The following is a 13,385-nucleotide window of genomic DNA, read 5'->3' as shown; positions in this document are numbered from 1 at the left end:
GGTTGTCCCTCTCATACTCCAGAGGTCTGTCAACTTGTTACCCTTTAATCCTCAGAGGACAGGCTTTCTTTTGACTTCATGTCCTGTCCTTCAGAATCACTCAGCACATGGGTCCCCACTGTTGTAATGTGCCCTGCCAGGTGACCCAAAGAGTTCTAATCACTTACTCCAGGACAGTTCTGCCTTATGACTTTCTTTCCATAGTCAGGTACTAAATGTTACTCAGACCATGCTATGCCTTTCCAATCAGATTTTCCCTTGAAACAGGTCTTTGTCCTGTTCTATAATCCAGCCCACAGAGTCAGCACATACTTTCTGAGCGCAGCAGGTAGCAGAAGTTGGATAAAATGAGACTTAAATATCTGTGATGACTGGACAAGATACTGTGCCCTCCCCTTCTCCTTCCTTCCTAACTAACTAGCCTAACTAACCTAACTAACACTGCAAGGAAAATAATCTTCCTCAATTAGCCAGATTTTCTAAATGATGGCAGGAGCCTGTGCCCTCTATCACTGAGAGAGTGAGCTAGATAATGCTTTGATGAGAATCGCTTGGAGTATAGTCAGATTAACCCAGGATGTAGATTCTGTGTTTCTGCAGATGAAACTCAGGATGAGAAACAGTTTTGATTTCAGGTAACTAGCCCCTGAGGCAAACACAAGCTCCAGTCCTTATATTGCCTTCTACTGTATAAATACAGGGAATAATCAACTAACACGTGTTTGAGAATAAAAGAAACAAATGTATTGAAAAGCTAACTCATCAGATACCCACCCCATGCTCTCACCACCCAGCAAAAATATGTCTCACAGGTGCTTCATGTCCAGCCTGCCCCCAACCTTGGAGCCCCATATCACATTCCTCCTTACTCAGTTCCCAAGGCTATAGAAACAGAAGTTGCATTGCCAATCAAAGCAAGGCTGTTTGCTTTAACAGAAGCTGGGCAGGAGAGCGGGAGCTTCTTTGTAGTAACAGTAAGCTGAAAATAGAGTGATTGTGTGTGAATAGAGGAGTGACTGAGTGCATTATGAGAAGAGTCACACTACAGTGTACCAAGGAGCCATTAAAAAGAAGAGATGTGGTTATCAGCTGGAGATGGGGGATTCCTTCTTTCTTCACCATAGGCAGACAGTAAGAAAAGCAAGATGCAAAATGAAATATGTAGCAGGGTCCCAGTTTTACAAAACAGCAATTAAATAACATCCTTTGTGGAAAACACAGATGGATAGAGACTTGGGAGTTGTCATGAGCTGTCTGGAGGTGCAGGAAGTACACAAGAGGATGAAAGGTCTGGACAAAGTAAAAAGGATGAGTTACGGTCAAGGAAATTAGAAACAAAGGTGGTACCTCCACCTCCAGGGAAAAAAAAAAAAAAGCTAGGCATGGTGGCTCATGCCTTTAATCCTAGCACTAGGGAGGTGGAAAGCAGACTGCCTCTGATCTCATTGAGTTCAAGGCTAGCCTGGTCTCTGTAGCAAGTTCTCAAACAGCTTGGGTTACATAGTCCCTGTCTTTAAAATAAAAATTAAATAAATAAAATTCTAGGACTATGGAGATGGCTCAATTCGGGGAAGGGGCAGAGACTTGCCTGTGATCCATACAGGAGAGAGGTGGCAACAGAAAATTTCTGGAGCAGGAGCAGTCTGGCTATAGCCAAAGCAGTGAGCTCCAGGTTCAGCTAGACACCTTGCTTCAGAATAGAAAATGGAGAGAGATTGGGGAAGACCTCCTTCATCAGCCTCAGCCTCTAGAAATGTAGACACATGCACATGTGCACCTACGCACACAAACATGAGCCTACACACATTAAAGAAAATTAAACACTGACTTACTCCTCATTTAATCAGTACGTGCTAGCTTTTTATAACTGTCCCATAGGCCTAGAAATATTTCCAAATTCAAGCTTATAATCTCACTGACCCCACAAGAGAGATAGTAACTTACTAATGATTAGAAAAGAGAACTTGATCAGAAAAGAAAGTGTTCTTTTGGAAGATTCTGTCCTTTGTAAGCATTAGCTGGGATTAGATACCAAAAGGGGGAGATGAGACAAAAAAGCTTTAAGTGGTTCTAGATTTTTCATGAGGCCAGGGAGACAGGAGAAGAGTCTGCCACCTGGGCACCAACAGCCCAGAAGACAGAGGAAGCTGTTTTCAAGCCAGGAATATATAGTTCCCCTGACTGTCCTGAAGGCCTGCACCCAGGCCTGCAGGTGCCTTCTCAGGCCCCTTACCGGGGCCAAGAGCAATGCTGTGACAATGACTTGCTAGAGTCATTTAGACGCTTGTCCTTGAGCGTGTGTGTGCATTGCCTTGTGCTGTGGTTCCGAGGGCACGCAAAGCTATTGGCTGAAAATGTGTGCTACATGAATCAGCCCTCCTCCTCTAGTCTGCTGCTTTCCCCAACAAATAGCATGGTTTTCATCAGTCATGTCCTTGTGAACATACAAGATGGTCCTGAGATTTCATCTCTTTAAGAAGACAAGTAATAACAAGAGCTTGGCAGGGCATGGGAGAGTCAGGAAATAGAAGTTTCAGTGAGGGTCAAGAACAGATATAACAGAAATAGCAATAAGGACAGAAAGTTAGGGTCAGGACCCAGGATTGTCCAGGGCAACTCCAGCAGGAGGCTGTTTTGGGTGGCTAAGATGTAGTACCTAATGCTAGACCCAATGCATGATCACCAGGAGTTTGAGGCTGCTTTAGCATGGCAAATGGCTCCTTGACTGATCTTTCTGAGACAGTGAAATACATCTGTCCACAAACGCAAATCCCCTCAGATAAGAGAATATTAAGGGAAGACCAGACAGAGAAACCTAATTCTGTAAGTAACAGAGACTGTCTTTCCTCTCTAGCTGGCATAGAGCAGGGTTTCCATCTGCAAAACAGTGTGGCAAAGTTATAGAAGCAGGCAGTCAGGAGGGAGGAGAGCTACCTAAGGAAGAGCTGGAAATAGATTTGCTGGCTTGAAAATATCCACAAGTCAAATGCTAAGCATGAGCAGTGGCACAGACCCACCGAGGTGCATATTCATGAAGTCTCGGAGCTCACACACAAGAGGCACATATGGCTCTGTTGGGGGAAAAAACATGTGACCTGAAAAGAATTCAGTACTTAGTGGCATGGTCCTTCTGACAAGGACTGTGTGCTGAGATGCAGTCGCATGGTGCCTTCAAATCACTTCTCAGCCTGACATGTTAGACCCAGTCATGCCACTGCCAGTCTAACAAGAAGGAAGCTTGCAGTTTCTAGAAATTGACTTCTGCAACCCTTTCTTTTTTTTTCTTTTCCTTTTTAAAAGTTTCCTTTTACCTTTCTTAAGTGTGTAGGTGTTTTGCCTATATGTATGTCCATGTACTGTGTGCATGCAGTGACAACAGAGGCCAGAAGAAGGTATCAGATTGCCCGGGGGTAGAGTTACAGAAAGCTATGTAGTGATGGGTGCTGAGACTCAAACCCGAGTCACTGCAAGGACAGTTAGTGCTCTTAACTAGTGAGCCATCTCTCTTGGCCCTTTCTCCCCACCCCTACTCAGACAGGGTCTCACTATGTAGCTCTGGCCATCCTGAAACTCAGGACCAGGATGACTAGGCTGGCCTGAAACTTACAGAGAACTGCCTGCCTCTGCCTCTAACCCTAACCCTGCCTATGCAGGGATCAAAGCCCTGTGCCACCACGCCAAGCCTCTTAAAGAGACACTTACTTAGATTTACCAGCAAGATGAGATAGCAGTTGCAGGAGGGCAAGTCATGGAATAACTGAGTTAAAACATTGAAGTGGACAGTACTGGATAGGTAAGGATGTCAGTGGTTTTTTTATGATCGATCTGTGTTCTCTTCCCTCCCTGTCAATCTGAATCAAAGCAAAATGAGTAAATCAGGGGTTTGAGGTAGAGCTCAGCCCTTAGGAGCACTTGTTCTTAGAGAGGACCTGGTTTCAGCCCATCATCTACACAGTGCCTTACAACCATCTGTAACTCCAGTTCCTGGGGGTCAGACACACCCTCTTCTGACCTCCACTAGCTTACTATGCACATGGTACAAATACATATGGGCAGGCAGGATAGTCATATACATAAAATGAATATTTTTAATTTAAAATTTTTTATTCAAAATAGAAGTTAAATGTAGAAAAATAACTAGACCTTGACAAAGAGTGACCATAGGATCCCGGAAAGATATACAAAATGCCAGTAGCCTATGAGAGCGTGCTCAGCATTGCTGAGACCATAGGAGAATTTGGATCACAACTGGATGAGCCAGTTAGTATAATCAGATTCACAAAGAAGGAAAGTAGAGGCGGGAAGAGGAGGGAAACATGCTAGTTACATGGCATTGGGTATAATAACACTCATAAGACATATTCTTTTTTTTTTTAATGATAAAATACATCATTTATTTGGACAGACTGACCTGCAAGTCTTTCTGCCCTAATGTCCTGTGTTAGCTCTTTACATTTGTTTGAGAACATTACACATGAGCACTGCATCTACATTACACTCAGCTCCTCTAGTTCTTCCGTGCTCCCTCCCTCCCAAATGTTTAATTATTACTGTTACATATATATTCATATGTGTGTGTGCGTGCATATACCCACATTATACACACCTTTATGCAATCTGCTGAGTCCATTTGGCATTGCCGGTTTGTACATATGTCCAGGGTTGACCTCTCAGGATTAGACACCATATGTAAGAGGTGGTCCATGGAGGAAAGTGATTCTCCCTCTGAGCGGCCATTGACCATCTAGAGCCCTTCATTTAGGGGTAGAACCTTGTGAAGTTTCCCATGTCCATGTTGTCATGTGTGCTGGTCTTGTTCAGATAATGTTGAGAGTTCCTGGGTGCTGCAGGTGTCCCAGTCTGCTCCCTTTTCCCTGAGCTTAGGCGTGGGGTTGTGCTGCAGTCTGACCGTTGGGACTGGGCACTCCACTGTTAGCTGCTGTCTGCATGTGGCCAGTTGTGGATCTCTGTAGTAAACCTTCATTGCAAAAAGAGTCTTCAGTGAGGGGAGAAAACTACACTTACATAGTGGGGCCTGAGGCTTATGAACTGCACAGACAGGCCTGAGCTATACATACTTTAAAATGCTTTATTGCAACATACACTTTAGCAGAAGTTTTAATTTTTTAAAACTGGTGTACCTGTCATGTTGTCAGTTCTAACAAGGACTGCTCCCAGCCAAAAGGAGCTAGACAGAAAGCTCTGGAAATAGCAGCACTTGGGAGGTAAATACATACCTTTATGCAATCTGCTGAGTCCATTTGGCATTGCCGGTTTGTGTATGTCCAGGGTTGACCTCTCGGGATTAGACACCATATGTAAGAGGTGGTCCATGGAGGAAAGTGATTCTCCCTCTGAGCAGCCAGATCAGGAATACCTAGGTCATTCTCAGCTACATACAATTCAACACAGTGCCAGCCTAGATACCTGGGGCCCTGCATTTTGTTTGTTTTGAAGGCTGGATTTTAAACTTTAGAAGGGAAATGTGTAACATGCAAACAAAGGCAGGAAGAGTAAAAGAACAGCAATTAAAACTTCAAACCAGAGATGGCTAATCTGTTCTGAGCACTCTCTGGTTTTGCAGAGGACCCAGGTTCAATTCCCAGCACCTATATGACAACTCATAACTGTCTGTAATTCTAGCTCCAGGGGTTTTGACATCCTCAGACAGACTGGCAAAACACTAATACACATTAAATGAAAAATTAAAACAGCATTAAAAAATAAAATAAAAGACTTCAAACAGCAGCTGAGCCCAATGGTGCACATCTTTAATCCTAGTACTTGGGAGGCAGAACCACGTGGATTTCTATGAGTTCAAGCCTGGTCTGATCTACTTAGTGAGTTCCAGGCCAGTCAGGGGACTACATAGTGAGACCCTGCCTCAAAGGAGTGAAGAAAATGTTCCACAAAAAAGTTAAAATGTGATCTCCATATGCTACGTGTTGTTGGCCTGTTTGAAAAAACAGCAGAGCCAGGCTGAAGGGTAAAAGATTAGATTCCACCCTGGAAGTCTCCGCCCTGGAACTTCCCCCATTGAGAAACCCTATATAAAGCTTGTCTCCTGGTCAGTTTCCTGCTGCTTCTTGCCCAAGCAGGGACAGCCGCCCTCCTATGTCTCTCCCAGTAAATCTCCTGTGTGAGGTGTGTAGTATGTTGTGTAGTATGACTTTATGGTATTCCTTGGCTCTCCACTGCCAGGATGTCTTTCTCCTTAGAGCTGTAACACCTCCACTGGGGAAAGCCTTCCCTCTCAGAGCTATAACACTTACACAGGCCCCACCCACCATTACCAAAACCGCAAAAAGAAGCAAGCCCCACATTCACTGGGTTGGATTATTAAGTGACACAGATGAAAGGGGATAATAAGTACACCTCACTTACTGCTTTTTAAAAGAAGCATATAGCCAGGCAGTGCTTGTGCACTGCAGGTCAGTTCCAGTACTCAGGAGACAGAGGTCTTTGTGAGTTCAAGGCCAGTTTAGTCTCCAGAGTCATTTCCAGGACAGACAGAGCTATTACATAGAGAAACTCTTATCTCAAAAGAAAGAAAAAGAAACAGGGAAGATGGAAGGAAACACACATGAAGAATTTATTTATGTTTTGGTTCAATTTCAAGACACTCCTGCTTCCTGGGATTTGCAGGTGTACACCACCTACACCGAGCCACCTGCTAGAGCAGCTGCTGCTTTTGTTTTGTCTCGGAGGGTGGTGTCCCAGGGCTGGAGCAAGTACTTTGCCCCCAGTCCCATAAAGAGCATTCTTGAGGATACCCAAGAAACTTTGAGCTTACATTGCCTCTAAGATGACACCAGTTGACACACAGGAAAGGAGTCTTTCCTCTTTGTATTGTGAGTGCTTTCCCATGGGCGTGTATTATATTATAAAATAGAAACACGATTAGAAGTTGGTTTTTAAAATTAATAATGAAAAGGGGCAGATGTACATTAAGAGTTAGAGGGTTGGAGCAGCAATCACTGCTGGGGTGCTTTGTCGTGTAAACAAGGAGCTGTAGAGTGCTGGCCTTAGCTTCTTTAATTGGCAGATGAATAGAATTAAGCAGAAGCCATTTCATTCCCCCTTCTGTTGAATACCTTTGTAACAAGAACAAGCCCCCACCTACCTCCCTACCTGCTTCCTTAGGTTTCCTCTCCGAGGATAATTTAAGGGTCTCCGTGTGCTGTAGATTAAGAAAGCCTGACTGTGGCAGCAGGCAGCCACTGCTGACATGACGTGGGCTCAGTGGATATACATCTTTTACCCTGCACACATTCCTGGAGAGTATCTCTAAGATCATGAATAGTAATTTTTCAGAGTTCATAAAATGTAGAGATTCTGGAGTCATCTGGAAGCTCTAAATACTGCTAATGCCAGAGTCCTGTCCACAAAGATTTCATACAGAAGGGCTGCAGCAGTCTTAGTTTTGGAAGTTTTTAAGCTTCCCAAGTTAATTCTGATCAGAAGCCACAGACTGAGTAGTCACTGTTTTGAAGGAAGAATATTCACAGATACCTCCACCATATCAATTTAAATTGGTTTTATTATGATAGTATTTTGTTATGAACAATCTGCCTCTAGTTTGAAATTCCTTATATGGATAGTTGCATGTAAAATACATTGATAAATGCAAAATTATTAAATACAAAGCAACATCTATGCACGGATGAAGGGTGCTTGGCTGAGGCTTATGATTGTTGTAATTTAGCTGTTGAAAACGTCTGCCTGCCTGCATCAGTCTAGGTCCAGTAGGGATATAGAAGCCTGACAATGGTATAAATGGTTATATTTCACTCAAGAAATAAGTCGTGATAATAGGATTAACTGGAAACTGGGCATGGTGACACACTTCTTTTATTCTAGTGCTCAGGAGTCAGAGGCAGGGCAATCTCTGAGTTCGACGCCAGTCTGGTCTATATACTGAATTTCAGGCCAGCCAGGGCCACATACTGAGACCCTGTCTCAACAAACAAGCAAACAAACAAAGAATTAACTATAGAAAGTGGCATGAAGCCTAAGCTGATGAAGCCCTAGCGGAGAAAGGAGCCCACTGGAAAGCTGGCACACTCACAGAGCAGCACACAGATTTGCTGAGTGAGCATCGGGAAGCTCTTGAACTAGAGCACTTGCGGACTGCAAGCCAGTCACAACCAGTCACAACCAGCAGCCCCTCAGCCAGTTGCCTACCCTCCCAGGAAAGGAGCCCCATGCTGGGAGTGCTGTCAGATGGGGTGCCAGACTGCCAGAGCTAAGGTTGCCTATGCTAAGCCTACGTCTGTAGCCATCAGTCAGGGCTTTGTGCCCACATGCTAACCTCACAGCACCACAGTTTCAGCTGTCAAGAGGGCCCTTCTTCCTGCAGTACCCTCTACCAAGGAGAAAGCTCCGGTGGTCTGACTGAAGGAGAAGGGCCAAGCCTTTGCTATTGGGAGAGCATGGACTATCAGGAGATAGTGACCACTGACACACACCACTTGGGCTAGCTCTAGCTCTACAGCCCAGCTGTTGGCTGTCTTGATTTTTTTAAAGCAGAATTCGTCCATGTTGTGAATCTTGTAATAGCTCTGCAGCTGAACAGGGTTCTGTATAAAAAGATCATCCTTTTGTCAAACAAACATAAAATCAGAACATACATGGGAATCATCTCTAAGGAGCCCGTTTGCTGGGTAAGGTAGATAGAAATCACAAATGTTCATTTCCAATAGGTAACACCCCATGACAGCAGTCTGAGACAATACTCTGATGGCACCTTACTCTGCAGACCCCATACAAAGGCCTGCACTAGTCTGTTTCTCCACAGTTATGAGCCGAACAAATGAGACAGCTAAGCTACTTGTCAGACAGAAGGCAGGGCAACTGCTACAGTACTGGAGGCGACCCTCCATTTCTGACATCCTCTCAAAGTGGCTCTATTCTGTTTATGACATTGTCTAGCTCAGATTTTTCTGTACAAATAATGTCCCTATCCTGTATCTTGAGTGTTGAGTTTCAAACCCAGGGCCTCTCACATACAAGGCAAGCAAGCACTCTACTACTGAGTTAGGTAGCAGCGCCCTCCTACACACAGACTGGTCTCCAGTTTATCCTGTGGGCTACTCTAGCCTTAAACTTGTGATTCTCCTGCCTCAGCCTCCCAAACAGTCCTGTGCCACCAGTCCTGGTTGCTTTTTTACTTCTTCATTGTCTTTAAAGTAGTCATCATCCTAACACTGCTTCTTAAATATTTAATAGGGTAAAAGAACAGGAAACACAAGAAGAGGAACGTTTGATGGAAGAAAAGAAAAAGAAAAAGCAGGAAGACAAGAAAAAGAAGGAAGGTGCTCAGAAAAAGGTTTGCTAGGATTCCTTCTTCCATGTCCTCCGGTGTCCTGTCTGCGTTAGCATAGCTATCTCATGGCCAAGGTTGATTCTATTACTGTTTAAAATCAATATACCGAGTCTTTAATTAGTAAACATAGATATGTGGCTGGTGAAGCGAGCACAGAGTGCCAGCTTTAGAAGGTCTTTTCTAAAGAGCCAGACTGAAGCTGTGTGTCTGGGGCTGTATAGTTAACGTGTAAAGCGTGTTTGTGCTGCCTCATGAGAATGGACTATTCGCAGCCCAGAGCAGCCGTGTCTGAGGTATCAGGGAGAACCAGGAAACTGACAGTATTAGAAAAGCTAGAAATAAATTTTGAAGTCTTAGTAAATATTCTTTATAAATTCTTATAAATAAACAAGTTCTATAAACCAGTCTGGAGAGATGACTCAACAGTTAAAAACATAAAATCTGGTTTTTTAGAGTTCTTTAAACCTTATAGTCATATTTCTATTATCATTGTGTAAAATAACCAAATTATACCGCCCATCCTTGCTTTCATCTCTGTACTGAGCCATGAAGTTGGAAGGATCCCTTCTAGACTGGCACATAGAAAGTTTAGGTGGTGTCCATAAAAATGTTTGCCAGTAACTAACTTAGCACTGTCATGTGGTCAGAGCAGGATTGTTTTCAGTAGTAAATTAGTGGAATAAAAGGCTCACTTTAAAAATTTTAAGAATTTAAAGTCTTAGTCCCAATACTCAAAGATGCATGTGCGGCTCGCGTTCTCTCTCTCTCTCTCTCTCTCTCTCTCTCTCTCTCTCTCTCTCTCTCTGTCTCTGTCTCTCTCTCTCTCTCTCTCTCTCTCTCTCTCTCTCTTTCTGTCTCTCTCTCTCCAAAATTAAAAGAAAAAAAAAAAAAAAGAAGAGACAGGCAAATTTTTATAAGTTTGAGGCCAGCCTGGTCTGCACAGTGAATTCCAGGACAGTCAAGGGCCCATGTCTCAAAGAAACTAAGAAAAAACCCTAAAGTAATTAAAAGTCTGCTTATAAACCTTCATCATTATGGACATTACGTACAATTGTTTCTAAAGAATTTCTGATTTTTTTTCAGGCTGCTGATCAAAAAACCAAAGGTAAGTTTATTTGTTTGTTTGTTTGTTTGTTTGTTTTTAATATTCTGTGAGAGGCATACTTTTTATAGTAGTTTCAAACTTTGCAATGGTGTGACTTTTGTAAAATTTATTTTATGTTTATGGGTGTTTTGCTTGCATGTTTTTGTCTGTGCACCAAATGTGTACAAAGGCCAGAAGAGAGCCTTGGATCTTCTAGAACTGCAATTAAGATAGTTGTGAGCCACCATGTGGGCACTGTTACTTCTTTTTGTCTTCTCTTGGGCACAATTGCACATGTAGATGCTTGCATTGTAAAGGCTTCTGCAAAAGTTCTGTCAGCTGCGGTCTGTACTAATAATTCATGTCTAGTTGGCATCTTGTAGCTTTAAAGTCAAAATTAACTAGGTGTAGAATTTGAACTCATAATTGAGCAGGACCTGGATTAAGTTCTTAGTTTTATTAGTAGTAAATGCAGAACTGGTGGAACTACGGCTTTTGACCCCGTGCATCAGGCCTTGGTCCTTGTTACTAGAGTCACATGGAGAGATGAGTGTACAGTTGAATGGGTATTAAAGCAGCATGCACAAGGCCATCTCCTCTGCTCTTAGAATCTGGTCAGAAGGTTCCAAACAGACTGGCCATGGCTGTATTTGAATTTAGGATTTCAAATAAAACAGTTTTTTACTGTCATTTTACAAATATGGAACTCTTCCTACATTGTTTATATCCCCCCCACCCCCACCCCGTGTGTGTGTCCCATTTACACTGTGTAGTAACTGAGGTCCACTCTCCTGCCCTTCTTGTGGAGTTACTGGTTTCTGTTATGTGCTGATGACTGCTTGCACTGTGGCTGACTGACCCTGCTGGGTTCTCAGATCTCTTCTGAATTGCTGATTTTTTGGGAACAGTTTGTAGGCCACTGTAATTGGCCTTTGGATTTGTCCTAAACACAGTTGTCTGTGTACTTCTAGAATTATAAAGGATCTAAAGTCTTCTACATCATTTTCTTTTTAGTTAATTATTTCTGTTTTATATGTATGACTATGTTGCCTGCATGTTTGAATGTGCACCACGTGTGCCTGACATTCATTGAGGCCAAAAGAGAGGGTGTTGGATCCCTCGGAATTGGAGGGTGGTTTTGAGCTGACACAGGAGTGCTGGGAACTGACCCAGATCCTCTGAAAGAGCAGCAAGTACTCTTAACCACCAAGCTGGTCTCTCCAGCCTAGTTTGTTTTCTAAGGAATATTAGCAATGTTGGGTTTTGATTTTCTCAGATCCTATCATTACTCAGTCCCACCAAAATCAGCTGCTGTGAGGTGGACCTCATGCCTGGTGCTGGTGTTAAACAGGGCACTGATGGTGGTGATGAGGTGTATTACACAGCAGCATATGACAGGCTTGCATTTATAATGTGCCCCTCCCTGTTCTGTTTGCTTCCCATTCTTGGCCTGGCAGTGCATAGTGCAGGGCTACACCTGCCTGTTGCCTACACTCCCCCCAGAACCCTCAGTCAGCTCCTACCTTTATGCTTGTTCTAGGCCCTAGCATTAATGAGTCCCCTTGTTGCTGCTGTTGTCACTGGGGACAGGAAAGAATCTAAAGCATGGGAGGATTTGTGGGACATCATACAGTGGATCCTGCCGCGGCCCCCCCCCCCCACGGTGCACCAGTGGGCTTCAGGGCAGTGGTGTCAGGAAGGACAGCAGCACTTGCTACAGGGGCCGTAGGAATCTTCCCCATCTGCCAGTCTGGTAGAGAACACACTGGTCTCTCCCTTATACATTTGAAAGTGGGTTTTCTAGAAATTCTGCCTTTCAAAATCATAATTAAAATAGAGATTGTCTCAGGCTATCTTTTAAAAAAAACATTTTGTGGGGTGAGGGCCAGTGGTGGGGAGTGCTGGAGAGATGGTTCAGTGGTTAAGAGCACTGACTGCTCTTCCAGACGTCCTGAGTTCAATTCTCAGCAACCACATGGTGGCTCACAACCATCTGTAAGGGGATCTGATGCCCTCTTCTGGTGTGTCTGGAGACAGTGACAGTGCACTCATATAAAATAAATAAATAAATCTTTTAAAAATATTTATTTTTATTTTATGTGTTTGGGCATTGTGCCTCTATGTATATCTACTGAGGCTAGAAAAGAGATGTCCAGTCCTCTGGGACAAGAATTGTAGTAGACAATTGTGAGCTGCCATGTGGGTACCAGGAATCAAACCCCGGTCCTCTGTTAAAGCAGCCAGCACTCTTTAACCACCAAGCCATCTGTCCAGCACCTGGGTATTTTTTCAAGGCTTGGCCTATGATTGCTTTGGGAAGTCTCCTTCTTGTTTTAAAGATCTTGTTTTAAAGTCGATGAGCTGTGGAACATCCTTTTTCCGGCCATCAGGAGCCCTGTTCTCTTTGTAGACAGCAGGCACACTGTTGCTCCTCTCCGGAGCTGTTTGCAAATGGCGAGTCCACTCTTGTTTTTCACCAGAATTTCTCTCCCTCTGGGCCTTCACTATCTCTGTTGTTATAGGAGACTCTACGTTAATGCCTTCCTGTTACACAAGCAAAGCAAAATAAAACATTTTGTTGAAAATATTTGGGAGACAAAAACTGAAGAAGAGTCATGAGTTCAAGGTTAGCCTTGGCTACAGAATGGAGACCTTGTCCAAGGTCCATGTGCGCATGTGTATGCGCGCGCGCGCGCGCGCGCGCGCACACACACACACAATTCTAAAAGAAATTTCTTATTTCCCAGTTACTATTTATTAGCCATCCTGTATATCTCATTATATATTAATGTAAATATACATCGTCCACTGCTTTCCACAGTTTATCCTCCCCTCAAACCTCAGCACTAAGCCATTTAAAAGCCTTCCTGCCACCCCGTTCATAGACAGACTCAGCCTGACACATTCTCCTGTGCCTTATCTTTGCATTAGTGACTAAAGAAGGGCAGCTGAACACCCAGGCCTCCTGCCCCAGGG

General features: G+C 43.7%; 1 protein-coding gene across 5 annotated transcripts in view; it reads left to right on the top strand.

The window, feature by feature from the left end:
• The window catches only part of Tnrc6c (trinucleotide repeat containing adaptor 6C), a 103,547-nt gene that overhangs the window by 27,369 nt on the left and 62,793 nt on the right, over positions 1-13,385 (top strand). For all 5 annotated transcript variants that reach the window (XR_013110870.1, XR_013110869.1, XM_034506864.2 and 2 more), the window contains exons 2-3: positions 9,229-9,328; positions 10,409-10,430. Coding sequence is in view for 3 of the 5 variants with exons in the window: in XM_034506864.2 (XP_034362755.1) it covers positions 9,266-9,328; positions 10,409-10,430 (85 nt within the window). In the remaining 2 variants the exon portion in view is untranslated. The remainder of the gene's footprint in view (positions 1-9,228; positions 9,329-10,408; positions 10,431-13,385) is intronic.

This window comes from Arvicanthis niloticus, chromosome 6 (genome assembly GCF_011762505.2).
Source record: "Arvicanthis niloticus isolate mArvNil1 chromosome 6, mArvNil1.pat.X, whole genome shotgun sequence".
Lineage (NCBI taxonomy): Eukaryota > Metazoa > Chordata > Mammalia > Rodentia > Muridae > Arvicanthis > Arvicanthis niloticus.
Note: the sequence above shows the minus strand (reverse complement) of the source record. Positions and strands in the feature narration are given on the sequence as shown.